The sequence below is a fragment of the Melanostigma gelatinosum genome (assembly GCF_949748355.1).
Source record: "Melanostigma gelatinosum genome assembly, chromosome: 7".
Lineage (NCBI taxonomy): Eukaryota > Metazoa > Chordata > Actinopteri > Perciformes > Zoarcidae > Melanostigma > Melanostigma gelatinosum.
The window spans coordinates 18,042,253-18,058,879 of record NC_136640.1 but is presented as its reverse complement, the minus strand read 5'-3'; the positions used below and the strand labels follow the sequence as shown (position 1 = coordinate 18,058,879).

Sequence of the window (16,627 nt, the reverse complement as noted above, 5' to 3'; positions counted from 1 at the left end):
GTTGAATGCATACCTCTGGATTAAGACTAAAGGCTTTTGCAGGTTTCCCAACACAAAGGAGGTCGAAGATGATCTCTCTCATGGCAAAATCAAGTCTTTCCTGTAATGAAATACGAAAGTGAAAATGTGATGTCGTGATTGTCTAGAGATACAAGTTTACCTTGTATTGGTATGTTTAACATAGAGTTACATGAATTATAATTTGTGTGACTTCTCTATAGTGCAGTATAGCACATTATTGTGTTTACCTGTGCAATGAACTGGATGATTTTGACAAAGATATTGAGAGGCATATCTCTTGGGACCACACTGCGGGAGCCTTTGGGGAAAAGTGTTGTTATAATGGTGCTGAGGCGACTGTGGACACAGAGAAATAAACACGTTATGAGGATACCTTCAACAAGCATTTTAAAAACAGTTTGATAAAATGACATAGAGAACTGTAATCATTTGGTTTACTCCATTGCGTTAAGAGGAAATCTATTTGTAGGACAAGTTTATTTTGAGCCTAATTAACACGTTTAAAATGTCCGGCTTGACCCATTTGGTATTCTTTTCTGGGCTCAGGCTCATAATAACATCTGTAAAGCTGCTGAGAAACCTGTGGGCCACCGGCACTGACAATCTGGTGCAGGCCTGACCCCAGTTCATAAAAAAAGGAAAGAAAAGAAAAAAAGCATTCCTTTTTCGGCTAACACCAATAAAACCAGTAACCAGCTATTTGAATGTATTATTTTTTTCTTCCCCTAAAGCCAGAATCCATGCCGACTGAAAATGATTATCACAGGAAGAAAATAGTAAAAGCAGTACATAATTCTTCCTCTTTGGCTGAGGCCAAGGAGTTTTAAGATATTTACCCCTGTGTTGCAGTGTTGCTCTCACACTTGATTCTGATCATGTAGACCCACAACAGTCGATACAGGGACTCCAGTGCAACGCGAGCCATCTTAGGGTCTCTGCTCTGTAATAGATTACAGATATGAAACAAAGTCAATGACGGAACAGCTTTTCAACAAGTGGCAGCCCACCAGTTTATTAAATGTTGTGCACATTTGATACACACAACCGTTATGTATCTGAACAGTCCTCTGTGATTCACAAAGACTGCTGTAGTCTGAATTAAAGGCTGCTGGTTTCCAGGTTGCGTTACCTTCAGATTTGAGAGGCAGTTGTTGAGAAAGACATGCCATCTGTTGAGGAAGAACTGTTTCTGGCTGACACACAGCAGGCACGTCACCAGCGGGTAGAACGCCTGCGTAGGGAACAGTCAGTGTTTAGATCTCGTTCATCATGTTAAAATAGCTTCACACTGACTTAACGACAGGTTGAAAAATGATAGTTTCCAGGTGTAATATTTGAGTCTGTCCTTCGAGTGGGTAATTTGAGGAATTACGCATTATCGCTGAACCATATCTGCATTACAGCAATGTAAGACCAGTTTTCTTTTTGTTATGCTTTTTGCTGTTGCTGTAAGGGTTGTTGTCCTTCCATTTCACTGTGAAGTGCTGTGTTGAAACGCTTTATTGAAGACTTTACATGTGCTTATATACACTCCACTGCTTTCATGCTCGTTTTAATGCTTTGAAATGGCCACCTGTCTTCCCTCGTAAATTATTTCTAGTGTGGGCGATGACGTTGTAAGAGGACATTACACAAGAGCAACCTTGAAATGCTTGCGGATTCACAGAGACCACAGGCATCCAGGACATCTAAGCATGCAGCAGAGGGTGTCAAGAGTGAAAACGAAACAGGGGGTCTACAAATCTAACAAGGCCAACAATCAAGTGTCAAGTGTTTGTTTTTTCTGCCGATTAACTGACCAGCGAGTGCTTCTTCCTGGAGGACAAGTCCAGGGTTGTGTCGTACAAGCTGTCCACGAAGTTCCTCAGGCAGGGTACGTTCACCTCGTTCTTCACGGCCTAGGACAACATTCCACACGGTCACGTGACGAGACACAGACCAATCCAGAGTAGTGCTCTTCTACCATTCAAATGAAATACTTTGTTACGCATGCAACACATACTGAAGGAAACAACAACAACTTACGGCTGCAACAGGAACCAAGACTTCAACAAAGAGACCAGCCAAGGCGTGCTTAATGTCCTTGTCCTTGACTTCCAGGAAATATTGGGCGCACTCCTGTAATAAACAGAGTAGTAACTAATTCAACACACAATGAAAACATATTACACGACTATACATGTGGTGCTTACACACAAAATTGCAGAAAATAGAGTTTATAACACAAATAGAGTTTATACTGTCAGGCAGGTTTATTCTATCATTGTAGATTGTAGAAGCCTGCTGTACCTGCATGAACTGAAAAGTGGCTTCAAAGTCCTCGACAGGATACATCTTAATTCGGAAGAACTTGACCCCCATGATCAGGCTAATAGTACTCTGGATTACATAAGGACTCTGCTCTTTCTGCCGCAGCTCCTTTAACTCCGTCATGAACTTCTTCTTCACAGCAGGAAACCTGAGAGAAAGAGAACAAGAGATTCTATATTAAGACATGCCTGTATAGCTCAGTCAGACAAATCCCAAATCAGCACTTCCACAAAAAAGTTCCTCTACTTCAGAGTCGTGACGGGGAGAGAATATAGACAATATTCAAGGAGCACGTCTCCCAAAAATACCATCCCCTCGTCTTACCCTCAGTATGCAGACTCTGAGTCTGTGCCCCAAGATGAACTCCTGGCCCGGCACCGGATCCCTTGCCCAACTTCAACCAGAGATGGGATTCTTTAGCTGTTCTAAATTTAGAAGATAATTCATCTCTTAATCTCTTCTCTGGTGCCTGGTAGTGTACTGATACGAAACTGAATACAGCTGTTTCTGTTATTTTTTATGATTGATAAACCAAATATAACTGTGAGTTACACCGGAATACTTTCGGGTTCACAGTAAAATCCATGACCTCTTTCTTTCTGTCTTGACCTCAGAGAAAAGTAAAGATCTCTATAAAAGCCTCTCAGTGAAGTATCTTCTGCAGGAAATTAAGCAGAGCGCACTTTTGAAAGGAGGAATGAAGTGGGCTCAACAGCCATATCTCTGTTTAAAGGGTTTCTTCCGTGCTGCAATGATCTGAAAACTTCAAATAAACACACATCAATTTCCAGTCCTAGTTTGGTGTGAAGGCGACCTGTCCAAAAGTGTGGTGTCCCTACAGCCTGTTCCAGTCTCTTGAACAGGGAGATGTTTTGCAGAAAGGCATTAGGAATGGCAACACACCATTATGACACCAAAGCCCAATAGAGCAGAGAATGAAGATTTACAATAAAGACAGATGAAGCAGAAAAAAACGAAACAATAATACTTAATCATATAACCAAACTTCTGTCTCTGCTACTTACTTGGACTGGGCTAATACGCCTATGATTTCTGCATAGAGGTCAGCTACAGTGTGCATGTTGCCAGTGTTAGGACCGTGATACCTGTGGGAGACGCAACACGAGACAGAATAAGACAAACCTTAGAGAAACTTAAAGCAACAGGAAAGAAGGAGTGGTGCTCAAGGACAGAAGCTTACCCCTCTTTGTATCGAAAGTGCATAAAGGCCAAGTTAATGACCTCATTGACCAAACTGTCGAGGACCGGGTGGAGCGGCATCTGTAGTTAACAAGCAGGAGACACAACGGCGTGAGAGGGAATGTTCAAAAACAACACATTCACAAACTACCGGTCATGATGAGAATCCTTTTGCAGCAGCGGTAAATCACAACAGCTCTACTTAAGTGAGTTTTATATCATGAGAAATAGGATAAACTAGGCAGCGTTTGTGCACAACAGTTCAGTCACCTGTTTCAAAACTTCTATAAGAACAAGAGAGAAGATGAAGTCGATGGCCAAATCCCTCCTTTCAAGTAGATAATCTCTCTGCTGCTCATCGCTGTTTGAGAGAAACAAAACAAGAGCACAGGTTTGCACGTGAGCTTCACCATTACTTCTTTCTATTTTCCACAAGTGACCCATTGTCGCATGCAGTAATCAACATAGCGATTCTCACTTTTTGGACTTGGTGATGGCTCTTGGCCGGTACTCGTGCAACTCCTCCTCGAGTCCATTTTGTCTTTTGTACCAGTCAAACAACGTGCGCAGGATGGAGGGGAGACAGTACTCCGCCAAAGAGCTCATGGTGCTTATCAGCTGGAAGAAGAAGAAGACACATACATCGTGCAAATGCATGTTTTGTGTTTGTCAGCTCACATACCAAACTAAGAGATAGCAGTAGGCGTTTCCTTTGTTTATTTGTGCAGCTATGTAAACAAAGGGAATTCGTGTACGTTTCACGATGTTTCTAACATTTGAACAATAGACGGAGTCAACGAGGGAGCTTTTGAGTGAAGTCCAAAGCTGCATTAAGGGACAGAGATGAGATTGAAGGGGGAGCTGGTCCTTATTCGGACTATGCAGAGAGACAAGGTGGCCGTGGCGCAGCCTCCCTCAGTCTTGGGGGAGGGAGAGGGAAGAGGAAGGAACGGGCGGGATGGGCCGGGCACACAGGAAGGGAGGAGAGTCTGGTCGGGCTTGGGAACACAGCGAGCCCTTCATTCAGCACGAGGCCGGAGAAGAATCCTGGCTCTGTGTGGCTGCTGAATGGCCTCACGCAGCAGCACAAACACACCTCTGTGGCTGTGAAAGGGCCTTCTCTCCAGAACCACGGACCTGCTGGACACACCTAGCGCATAGCTAGTGCCAGCTCTCAAGGTAAACACTCCCGCCTTTGACTGGATGTAAAAGACCTTTTGGGATGTGAGCACAGCTTTCACCCGTCAGCCTTTTTCATGGTACAGTGCATCATGCATGACTTGCCACGGTGCTCATAGGGAGAGGCAAAACTGTTCAATGTTGGTCTTGTATATAACCACTTGCAGGTTATACTGTAAAACTCGTGGAGATGAAATTACAACCACAAAATCCCATCCTTTAATCTAATTGTGAAATGAATAAAGTAGCTGCTTACATCACTTTTTTTGCTTTTTCACAGCACTTACTTGGTCAAACTGAGGGTCTTCTCCCCTCTGCAGTGACTTTGTTAACGGCTTTTCCTAAAAAACACAGAAAAAGGGAGTCATTTTACAACTTTTGTAGGTTTTCTTATTTGTACAAAGTCAAACTGGCGAAGTCTGGTCTGAAGCTCGTAACTCCATCCGCCAGGTCCCGAGACTGTGTGGAGTATTTTTGAACGGGGACTCATTACAGCCCAGCTCATGAGAGAGCCATCAATCAGTCTGATGCCAGGCATGAGCAGCCGGGGTCAGATATTAGAGATGGGACAGGCATGACAGCTCCCATTATTACAGTCATCCATCATCGGAGATAAAGGCCTTCATGGGGGATTTGGGTTATGCACGGTCCTCTCCGGCTGTGACGACAGCCCTGACTTCTGTATATCAGTAGTAGCACATCCTACTTGTTAGTAAATGAAGGCTGAATGTGTTTAGATATCAAGAGCTGCTGACCAGGATGGTGAATATATTGAACATTCTGCCTGACACAACATTGTAACACTTGACTACATACTAACACATTAACTTAGCTTCCTTAAGCATTTTTAAAGATATTTAACGCAGCTTTAGCAGGGCACACTATCTAACACACACACACACACACACACACACACACACAACAGTAATAGGAGCATGTTTACATTGCCACCTGATGTATCCTTGCACAAATAAAAGCATCTGCTTCCCTTTACCTTTTTGCTACTCTGCTCGATTGGTCCCTCTGCTGCCTCGTTGGACCAGACAGCAAATCACAGCGCATCGTTTACTTGATGATTCATCCAAAGCAGCCAACTGTCTGATGTGTCTGACGTTGACGTTGCGTGGGCTGATGGTAATGTCGCTCTCTCTCTATCCTTGCAGCTGCAACGCCAGCTAAGGCCCTGATCTGATGAACTTTTTAGTTTTTGGACAGATGCTTGCATCTTAGGACAGAAAGGTCGATGCCTCATGCGCAGTCAAGCTTTAAAAGGACTTTACTGCACTTTGTGGCCGTCTGAAACAGCAACACTGTTTGGATTCAATTATCTCGCAGATTTACAGCATTTTTGTTTGTTCATGTATTCTTTTTCTGCAAAATGAAATTCCTTCTGTATTTGATGAATTAATACTGACTTCAGTTTGTCGAAGAGGACAGATTGAGTGAAACAAATTCCCCTGAATGATGAGGATGAGCAGGAGGGACGACTGTGTGCCAACAACTACAAGGCAGGGCGAAAACAAATTACTCAGCCGAGTCTCCACTGAAGAGGAAAAACAAGGACAGACACATCCTCCCTGCAGTTCTCTAGAGGGAGTTACGCTGAAACGACGGGGTCCTCACATTCCCTGTGGTAATTAACACTTCCCTTTAGACCGGGACCGGTGACGAACAGCTTCCTATAAATCACACTCCCTAAAAGTGGACACCACAAGTAAACCCACAGTAAATCAGACCTGTGCAACCTGCATTAAAAACATTGTAAATGGTCTCCGCACCATCCTTTTGTTCACCACATTCAGGTTTCATTTACGCAACAGTAAAGGGTAAGTATTTGTGGTGAACAATGCATTCAGTGACATACAGCTGCAGCTTCTGCTCTCTGAGGCTTTTCTTAGTAAGATGCATCAGTTGGTCATTTTTAGTTGACTTTCAGCAGCTCTTGTATGACACTAATGTGGTTCTGGGAGCAGGTGGTGATCAGTGCGGTAGCTCTTCCCTGTCTGCCTGGCTGTCTGTGCACAGAATTATTTGTGACAGCTGTTGTTGGCCCCGCTGATCGGCTTCGACCTCCACTGGACAAGAAGTCTCTCAGAGATTGTATTGGAAGCTTTTACCGTCAGCTAACTTTCTGGAAGTGTTCATTAGTCTGTGTCTTTAGTGGTAATATAAAGACGAGGCCTGAACACACGAGATGGAACAGACCAAAGCAAATACATTCAACTACTTGCTGATTGACATTCAAGCTGGAAGTACTTTCCTATTTTAAATATCAGGCATTTGACAGTGAGCTGAAAGCCTCAGAATGGTGTGATTATGATTATTCTAGCGCCTTCCATGAGAAGATTTGCTGCTTTTCTTTTGTCATATATCCTTCTAAGCTGAATATTTTAAGGGTCTCGTATCCTAAACGATTGATTGATTCATCTAATAAATAATCTGCAGATTACCTGCAAATGAAATTATTCATACAGAATGTCTCCCTGCAGCAATGTAGAGACTATGTACGATCACTTACAAAACAACCTGGAACTGCTGTGTTGACAAACGCTGAAGCCTGTAAACACTGTACGCACGCACGCTGAAGCTGGCGAACTATTCCCCATTTTGTCCCAAGGCTGCTTCCTTCCTTTGTGCTGATGGAGCACACAGAACCAGCAGGCTTTTAGCTGCCGGCAATTCCATATGACAACGTAGTTAACATCGCCGCTTTTATGTGTGTGAGACTCAGTTGCACGCCCAAGGCCTTGACAGTGTTATATCACTTTGAATTTGAAACTGTTACTGGCTTCATTAGCAGTGAGTCAGGCTGTTGGTTGTTGCAAACATATATATCAGTGTACTATGAATTCATCATGAATCAGATCAAAGTTCAAAGATGAACACAATGCAGTGCGTATGTTGGTAGAAAAAAACCTGAGTAGCAGAACTTAGTTCTGTCTTCCTTACTCTCCAATTAATTATCTCACGACCCCCCAAATAATTATCTTGTGACTCTTAAGCTGTAGTTCGGTTTCCACTGGACTAAACTACCAAACTCTACATTATTAGTGAGTTAAAATGAAATCATCTCAAGCTACGGCAGTAAAATGCTTCATTAGCATTCATGTATTGGTAATTACAATCAAATATTGTTATGTATAATAATATATCAGTCACAGAGGACATTTTTATGCAGAATGAGTACTTTTTACTTTACATTTTTCTAATAATATGTACTGTACCTTAACTTAAGTAGATTTTAATTATTTTAACTGGTAATGAAGCACTTTTTCAACAGTTGTATCGGTACTTTCACTGAGGTAAAGAATCTAAATACTTCTTTCACCACAGTTTGTAATTGATTCATGTCAAGCCAGCTCCTGTTAGCCTGTCTATGAGGCTTCCTGTCTGACTCTGTCTGGGGGTCGGGACACCCACAAGGGGTCATGAGATGGTTAACAGGGCAGCAAATAAGAAAAACAAAAACAAATGAACCTTAAAAGCAATGTGCTTATGTTGGGGACTTTCCTCCAATCTCTGCTTTTTTACTTCCTGAATAATTGAATCCAGTTTTTTACGTCCAACATTATTCAAATGGAACAATCTTAAACATCTTTACTCAAGCTGTGTTTGAATTGCACACTATATTCATGCAACCTCTGACGAGCAGTGACAACATCTGATCTTTTTTATTTTGTGTCAACTTCTGAAGCACGTGACTATCTCCACACATCGTTAAAAATATCAACAACAGCCAATCACCACAGGACACAAAGAGCAGTAACCTCTGACCACTCACCAGCGGCTCGGCCATGATGAAGCGCATCTTGCGCTCTGACATGGTGGTGAAGTTGGCGAACAGGCTCTTGAGGACGTACTCGCCCGGCTTGCTCTCCGGGTCAATGCTAATGGGCAACATGGCCGGTGGGCCCTTCTCTCCCTGAGGACAGCAGACTGGAGGGATGGGGGGTTTGCTGAATCCGTTCCCCACAGGCGAGGCTGCGGAGAGAGAAAAAGCACGAGATGGTAAACACCGTAGTCAGGTCCAACATTTCCTATTCAAGCCCAAACGAGTGAGACAGGACCAGCCACCGATCTGTTTACGAAGAGAGATCACCGAATAGAGTATTACTGTGAAGCTTCCAAACATGGACATGAAGTTCCCAACATGTTGAACATTCCTGAGGGAGACGGTCCAAAGGGCACTGGCTTGCCCCGAGTCTGCTCTTTCTTTCCTACTGCTACAGTGAGCACAGCGCATATGGATATTAAAACACCATGGACAGCAGCTGGTGTTTTCATTTCGTACCAAAGATGTCATTGCCCTTTGAGGGAAGTAAAACATCGTGTGCATGTGACCATCCTTCACTGATGTGGCCCACGTTTAATTACGGATGGCTTAGGCCGCAAAAACCACGCAAACTAACACACAAGTTAAAATGTACCTCAGCGTTACACTCCGCTGCTTCCAGACACAAAAGTGCTAAATATAGTGAAGAACCGCTTACAAACATCTCATTATAACTGTGAGATTTCTATTTCAGCCTGAAACTCTGCAAGCACTAACTGCAGGTCCACCTCACACACTGCCATAAATGTGTTAAATATTCAGAGACTTACTGCCTCACGGTTACAACCACGTTTCCTTCAGCCAAAGCAATCTGAGCTTGTTAAAATGTGTGAGTCTGATAAATAAATGGGACAGAAATCACATGAGCAGCGGCAAAGATGAGCCTGCACTGTGTCAGGAGAACAATACATCTGTCAAAGTATCATGCCAAACACCAGACTCTGTGGCCAGCATGAGTTTTGTTTTCTTCGCTCGTTGAGTTACGGACTGTAACTGTTTCAAACCTTTGTTAAAACCGGTTTGGTTCGAGCTTACGAAGACAAAACACAGCACATGGAAACAGCTCGGCCTTGCTGCAAAGTTATGCAAAGTGAAAATGTCAAATTGAGAGAATTCCCTGAGACAACTGTGTGAAATGCTGAATTAAATGAATGTGAGATAAGATTATTAGAATCAGCACTTTAGCGTACGGTAGGCCTGCACATCGTGTTTAAGCACATCACATGCAGACCCGTCGAACCTTGAAATTGAAGTAATTTATGTATTCATGTTGAGACGAGACAAAAACCTACAGTGTGTATTAAAAAGAGGAATCGCACAGCTGGTAATTTAATCTAATTACTTCTATAGCCTGCCAAAAGAGGAATCAAACAAACAGGAGCATCACTTTTCTTGCAGATCAAAGGATGGGAGGATAAAAGCGGCTCTGATGACTTACCTAAACTGCTTTACTCAGAACTTTTACCTCTTTACAGGTAGTTGAAAGAAACTGACAAATGCACTCAAAGGAACGGGAAACTGAGATGCACATCGGCACAAAAAAAAGACAGATGAGCGAAGTTGTAAGAAATTTGAGCATAGAACTGTGTTTAGTAGATATAATAAAAGTGTTCAATAATTCATAATTAAGAATTCACAATTAGTCATAAATATAAGGGTTTTGGAAATGCATAATTAAGATAAACATAAAGGGTTGTAGGATTAGTAGCTAATAAGACATGAAGCTTCTGCCAAAGTTGCAGAAGTTTAACGTTTATACTGAAGGATTATCATAGAAGGGATTAAACCGTAACTGACGGTCATTGAATGTGTTCGTAAACTCAGGGACAGAAAGCCAGACAGGCGAATACACTCCTGGAGTTAGCCAATAGGAATCGGGATAAACTAAAGAGGAGGTGTTTCGAACGGATGTGGATGGTTTAATTTCAAGTCTTTTTCTCTCTCGCGTGATGGCTCTCGGACGACGGACGTGTTTTTTATACCTGAGGAGCTGAGTTGAGTTTTTTGCAAACAGGGTTTTATTGATTTAATATTTCATGAAATAGTGTACTTCACTGTAAATAATGTACTTGCATCGGTGGGATTAAATTCCTTTTAATTGTAAACCAGTCTTTCTTATTTTTCTTATTGCAGCGTGTCGACTGTAAAAGCAGCCGGACACGTGCTCTGGCCTCCTTCTCTGTGGGGTGAGTTTTAGCCTTCACAAATTTCCAATGAGCATATTTCAGAGGCTGTGCAGTTAGAATTATGAAGCTCTGACAAAGCTGCACAGAAGAAGCTGGAGGAACGCCGTGGTACCAGTAAACAGGTCTTCTTCTCCAGGTCCTTTCAGGACACAAAGCGTTTGGATATCTTTCAAGGAATGCCCAGCACGTGTGACGATCTCTCAGAACACGCTCTCCCCTCACATCTGGCAACTCAGCACCTACCCAGGCCCTTGATGAAGCTGATGACGCTGGCCTTACTCCAGCACACAGCCGTCCTGTCCATAGTGGGGAAGGAGGGTATGGTATCCAGGGTTGTCCTGAATCAAGGCTTGCTAGTGAAATCCACCGACGTCCATATCTTGTGCGTCAGATGGCACTGTCCTGCTGGGCATAGTTTCCATGGCGCGCAGAGCCGAACGGCGGGTGTGTTTTAAAAAGTGGGAGTAGCGTTTGGTACGGGAGACCACGCAACCTCTAGATCTCTCTCGTTCCCTCTCTCTCTCTCTCTCTGAGCTGCTTCTGCTGTGGCTTCCTCGAGCCTTGTGACCACCCGGTGCCTTCCAAGAGTGAAGGTCAGGCAGGAATTTTTAGCTGAGGCACAGCACGGCGACGAGGTGTAACGTGCTACGGTGGCATAGTTGTGTGACTATATTTATCCCGGGGTACACACTATACTGACAGAGCAACTCTCCCCTTTCTCCCCTGATCAACACCAGTGTTGATCAGGCACTGCTTCGGCACACAGGCGAGTTCTTCAATCATTTCTACACCTTTTCAAGCGCTACACTCGTTAAAGGCAAATCAAATCAATCTCAGACTTCTAGGAAACTTCCCAGCAACAGAGAGTCTAGATGCAAACACGTCTGATTCAATGAACATTTTAAAGGGCACAACTTGTGAGATAAAATCAAATTGACATGTCATTTTGTCAAAACGATCCCATAATTACTGAAACTGTAAATAGGAGGTGAAGAGAGCAACCAGTGTGCATATCAAGCCCTTTCTGTTGCCCCGTCCCCACGACTCGACTCGACATGTGACTCTGCAAACAAGGAGCGCGGGCACAGTGTGCATTACATCATCGCCATGCTGGAAACACCCTGAGCATGGTGGTGCTCCCCAGAGGACAATGCAAACAGGCCAACAAGTGTCCCTCTTGCACACACACACACACACACACACACACACACACACGTACACACATGTGCAAAGAATGCAGTTCCCGACTGTCCAACCGAGTAAACAACGGCCTTAGCGCTCGTTTGTGAACAGTGGGTGGATACTTAGATACCACTGACCTCCTTTACTGAACCAGAAATTCCAACGTCAACAAAGACCATTGGGAGCACTTTGTCCAGCTGCCGTGAGAAGCATTGACTCTGCATTTCTGTGAGGGCTTAGTAAGCAATCTATAGGCTTTGAAATTGCATTTAATTCTCTCCTCCACCGCTGTACAGTATTGTCCTTCTAGGCTGGGTATAAAGGGACACTGTTCTTAGGTGCTCCACCAAAGGTGGGCGTTAATAAAGAAGTTTGCGTCATGTAACGTAATGAGCGGGAAAAATGTTGTCATCTGGTTTAGATCGTAAAGTTTAAGGCCAAAGGGAATAACCCTGTTAACCACCAGATGTGCCACACCAACTATATTTCCATATTAAAAATGAAACCGAATAACTCACTGGAGCTTTCATTTAATCTATGACTTAAAATCCTGGAATGCTGTTTGGAGTTGAAGCTGAACTGTTTTTGCTGAAATATTTATCAAAAGAGGAGGCAGGCAACAGCTGAGCCAACAGAGCAGGAGTATTCATTTAAAGTTCAACGAGGTCCAGTTAGAGAGAATGTCCTCACGCAAAGGTCGGGACATCACAATAATGTCTCACTTGTGCTACGATTTAGTCCCATATATATATTTAAGTCAACAGTTGTATTAACGTCTGTATGTAGTCAACAACTGACTGTCAAATTAAATTTAAAAAAGTTTTATTGAATAATATCTCAACAATATTTATCGTCAGTTTTCAAATTAAACTGGATGAATTCTAAACAATAAATACTCTAATAATAAATAAATGTTCTTCCCTCATTTCAATTACTATAAATGATTGATGTATACAAATAAAAAAACAGAGCAGAAAGCTTTTGAAAAATGTTTATCTTAAAATAAAGTACTTGATTGTAAAAAAATGAACTGAACTGAATTGTCCTGGAGCTTTAAATTCAGTTCATTCAGGTGTGAAGAAGAGATGTCACCAAAAAAAGCCACAATATTATATTCTCATCTTCTAAAAAGAGAAATTATATTCCCCTCTCTTCAACATCATTGGTGGACAGTGAATTCATGTATTAGGATTGTGATCCTTCGCTTTGGATGCGAGAGAAAAGATGTGAGCTTGGTCTCGTAGGGGTGCTTCACATTACCGCTTTTAATAATGGCCACGGTCTCTGAAGGTATGAGACACATACTGGTTTTGAGCTGTCTGTGGGAAGAATGAAGACACAAGAGTCTGTCCATTCTTGGTTAAAGACTTCTCTGCGTCTGAGTCTGGACCGCGGTCCGCCTATTAGTGACCCCTGCAATAACATCCTAATACTAATACTTTATCACAAGTTCACAGTTTGAGTGCCCCAAAAACAAACAAAAAAAATGGGGAGCGTGAATACAGACCTCTGTGAAAAGTAGGTTAAATGTCAGTCTGAAACTATTGACCATCAGCCCTGTTTTAGCCAGCTGACATCATGCTGGAAACGGCTGCCTGCTGTGAGGGAGCGTTTCATTTATAACAGTCCTCGACCGTGAAAACGCCTGCGTCTGTCTCTCCCAGCTAAACGGAAAGGATTCGTCGATGAATAACTTCTGCAATTTCATTCACTGTTGAAACTCTATTTTTACCTCCTCAAAAAAAGAGCACAAGTATTGCACAGCAAAACATATCGCGTCGAGCTACAACACGGAGGAAGGATCATTTTAAAAACGTGGTCAAAATGTGAGGAAACTGCCAAACTAAACGGAAATTGAGCCACAACAGCGTTTCACAACAGAAACAACTGAACTGGACACGTGTGACTATGCTCATAAGAGGAGCACCGCTGTGCTCGGCTCGCTGCAGCTCATCTCCTGCTCTGATTGGCTGATGGTGGACCAGCCTTCAGGCCATTAGAACACCAGACCTGACGCTGCTGCTGCACAATGCCAGTTCTGTGCTGCTGGTTGTCACTGTTTCATTAGAGCTGGACACACTGACTTATAACAGGCCACTGGCTGAAGGATCCCGACTTTGTTTACCCTGTGGTCACAGTGCAAACAGTATCTGATAAACAGGTGTTTCTAGTCTGATTCAAACCTGATCAATTCTTATACATTCAGCAATTAAAAGATAATATATATATATCTTCTTATTTTCCAGATCAGTACATCTAAAATCCTAGTGATTATTTATACACCGTCTCTCTTGTCATCTTGTCATTCGTTACGAAACAGCGCATGTAAACGGCAGCAGAGCGATGAGATGAGGAGATCACATATTTACAATTTAGGTTTAATGTTAAATGCGTAGCGGTGGGCTGCCACGGTTGGTATTGCACAATGAGTGCCTGTGCCTGTATCAGCAAAGTGACCCACTCTGAGGATTGTGCAACATCATCGGGAGACGGCTCAATGTTGAGTGTTTGTACGAGGACGGCATGTCCTGTAGTATCTCTTTTCATTCATATTCAACAGCACAAGCTGCCATGAGAGGCACAGCTGACTTCCTGACATAACTCACTTTGGATCTTAAGCATCGTTACATGTCAGATATGTTCCTAAATTATTATCGGGGGATCTATACTGCAACTGTTTCATTGGCTGAGGTGACATTTCCTGGTTTAGCTACAGCCACTTTTCTGTTTTTTCTTCCCCAGAGAGAGTCCATCTTCATAATCCACCTTTCATATGTTACATAAAACAGAATCATGCCATGAATCGGTTGCAGAGAGGCATCCTACTCCATCCTCATGGGCCATGATGGGAGACAGTGGAGCGGTGAGCTCTGGACAGAATATGCAACCAAGCTGAACCTCCACTAATCCTATTACTGTGCCCTCGCACTTAATAAGAGCTGTTTAGACTCTGTTAGAGACTCACAGTCTGAAGAAGAATAAGGCTAGGGATTGAAGAAAAGCAGAACATATGATCTGCACACATCAGCAGAACTTACTGCATAGTACGCAGGGTAATCGGAGTAAGAGTAACCGTACCACAGCACTGTGTGCCTGTGTAATAATGAGCAACTTCTTCGTAGCCAACAACTCTTGCTAGATACTTATCTCCCCGGCTGTTGCTATGAGACGATTAAAACCGTTCTGCCGCTAAAAGTACGACGCTTCCGAGTTTGCAGCGACGAATCACACTCTGCTCATCCTGCAACAAGCAACAGCCCATCCTGGTCGGATCCACAACAGGAACAAGAGGCTATAAAAAGTCAGGTTCCGCAGTGGAGTCAGTCAGCTCTGTCAGCTGAGGACAAACAAAACAACAACAACAACAGACAAACTGCTACTCACTGCCGCTCCACGATTTCAGCAGGGATTTGATGCTGATTTCAAAGAAGCCCGAGTCCTGCTGGCTGGCCATGGCTGCAGCTTGCCGTTGAGTGTCCCCCACTTTACTTGTGGTTTCCCTCCGGTAGCAGCAGCAGCAGCAGCAGCAGCAGCTGAGCTGGGACCAGCATGTAGCGCCTGCTGTCACCTCTCTGTGACGCACACAATGCTGTGCTGCCGAGGCCCTGAGAAAACACAGTGGCACTGCTCTACTCCTCCTCTTGTGTCTATCAGCCCTCTCTCTCTCTCCCCTTCCTCTTACTCTCTCTCTCTCTCTAAAGCTGTGGCAGGCAGTGGGCGGCAATGCAAGCTCCCTTTAAATAACTGCGCGGAGGCTGAGAGTGCAGGAAGCAATCCTCTTAGCGGAGTGCAGTTAATAATAACCACTGTTTGTCTGCGTGCAGGGCCCGACAGCGATGACATCGCTGGGCCTGTGCGTCCTTCAGCGTGACTGGGAGCATCTGACTGGCCACCGCCACTGACAGAGGAGATGGAGAACGCGGGAAGTATGACACATAGCAGCCAACATCTGTGAGGGCGGCGGAAAGAAGAAGGCACCGAAGTGATCAGCGGGCAGACGGGATTAACTGCACACAAGGGATCTGCATGGGAGCAGGGGCTGACTGGTGGCTTTTATTTGCCTGAACAGCACCAAGTATAAACATGTCATTGTATCATATATATTACTATTCATTGTCAGTTTATCTAAAAGACAAAAAAAAGTCCAAAAGTATTCATTTTTAAAAAATGCTAAAATATGAAGTAAAAAGACAAATCAATCATTTATTTCTGTCGATCAACTCTTTTTAACCAACCAGTTTACAAATGTGATTAATAATTACTTGTGTAATAGTTTCATTATCATTCATTATGTCTTAAATCATGCCTTTTCCCTCATTACTGTTATTTGCATCAATTTGGAGATATGTACTGCAGGCATGTTGAATATGTGAAATAAAACACTTTTACATTTTCAACAACTCCAGATCTGTATTTTCAGCCTTTGAGCTTTTCACCCATTTAAAAAAACACACATTATTGTTGCTTTTGGCATGCAACAATTAAATCCAGTCCTCACAGCCTTTTTATACGTATAAAGCAGATGCATGTCATCAACCATATGGACCAAACGGCACATCCTCCAATCCCCCCCTCACTCTGCTGTCCCCTCAACGCTCTTAGCATAATCCTACCGGAACTCTGTCCGTCCATCAAGCGACAGCCACTTGACCTCCCTTACATAACACTCTGTGACGGAGAAGCCATCGCTGGTTGCCGCAGTGTTTGGTAAACACAC

At 43.4% G+C, this 16,627-nt stretch overlaps 1 protein-coding gene across 4 annotated transcripts in view; it reads right to left on the bottom strand.

Moving 5' to 3' along the window:
* frya (furry homolog a) overlaps window positions 1–15,364 on the bottom strand; it is a gene marked incomplete at its 5' end in the record, with an annotated part of 47,746 nt that extends 32,382 nt beyond the window's left edge. For 3 of the 4 annotated variants that reach the window (XR_013772129.1, XM_079272033.1, XM_079272034.1), the window contains 14 exons: window positions 14–100; window positions 249–357; window positions 858–961; window positions 1,151–1,252; window positions 1,821–1,919; window positions 2,047–2,139; window positions 2,311–2,479; window positions 3,357–3,437; window positions 3,533–3,612; window positions 3,802–3,892; window positions 4,010–4,149; window positions 4,998–5,051; window positions 8,492–8,691; window positions 15,295–15,364. Coding sequence is in view for 3 of the 4 variants with exons in the window: in XM_079272033.1 (XP_079128159.1) it covers window positions 14–100; window positions 249–357; window positions 858–961; window positions 1,151–1,252; window positions 1,821–1,919; window positions 2,047–2,139; window positions 2,311–2,479; window positions 3,357–3,437; window positions 3,533–3,612; window positions 3,802–3,892; window positions 4,010–4,149; window positions 4,998–5,051; window positions 8,492–8,691; window positions 15,295–15,364 (1,479 nt within the window). Of the gene's footprint in view, window positions 1–13; window positions 101–248; window positions 358–857; window positions 962–1,150; window positions 1,253–1,820; window positions 1,920–2,046; window positions 2,140–2,310; window positions 2,480–3,356; window positions 3,438–3,532; window positions 3,613–3,801; window positions 3,893–4,009; window positions 4,150–4,997; window positions 5,052–8,491; window positions 8,692–10,971; window positions 11,119–15,294 lie in introns of those variants that run through there. The other variant, XM_079272035.1, reaches the window with a different exon arrangement.
* Window positions 15,365–16,627: the final 1,263 nt, after the last annotated feature.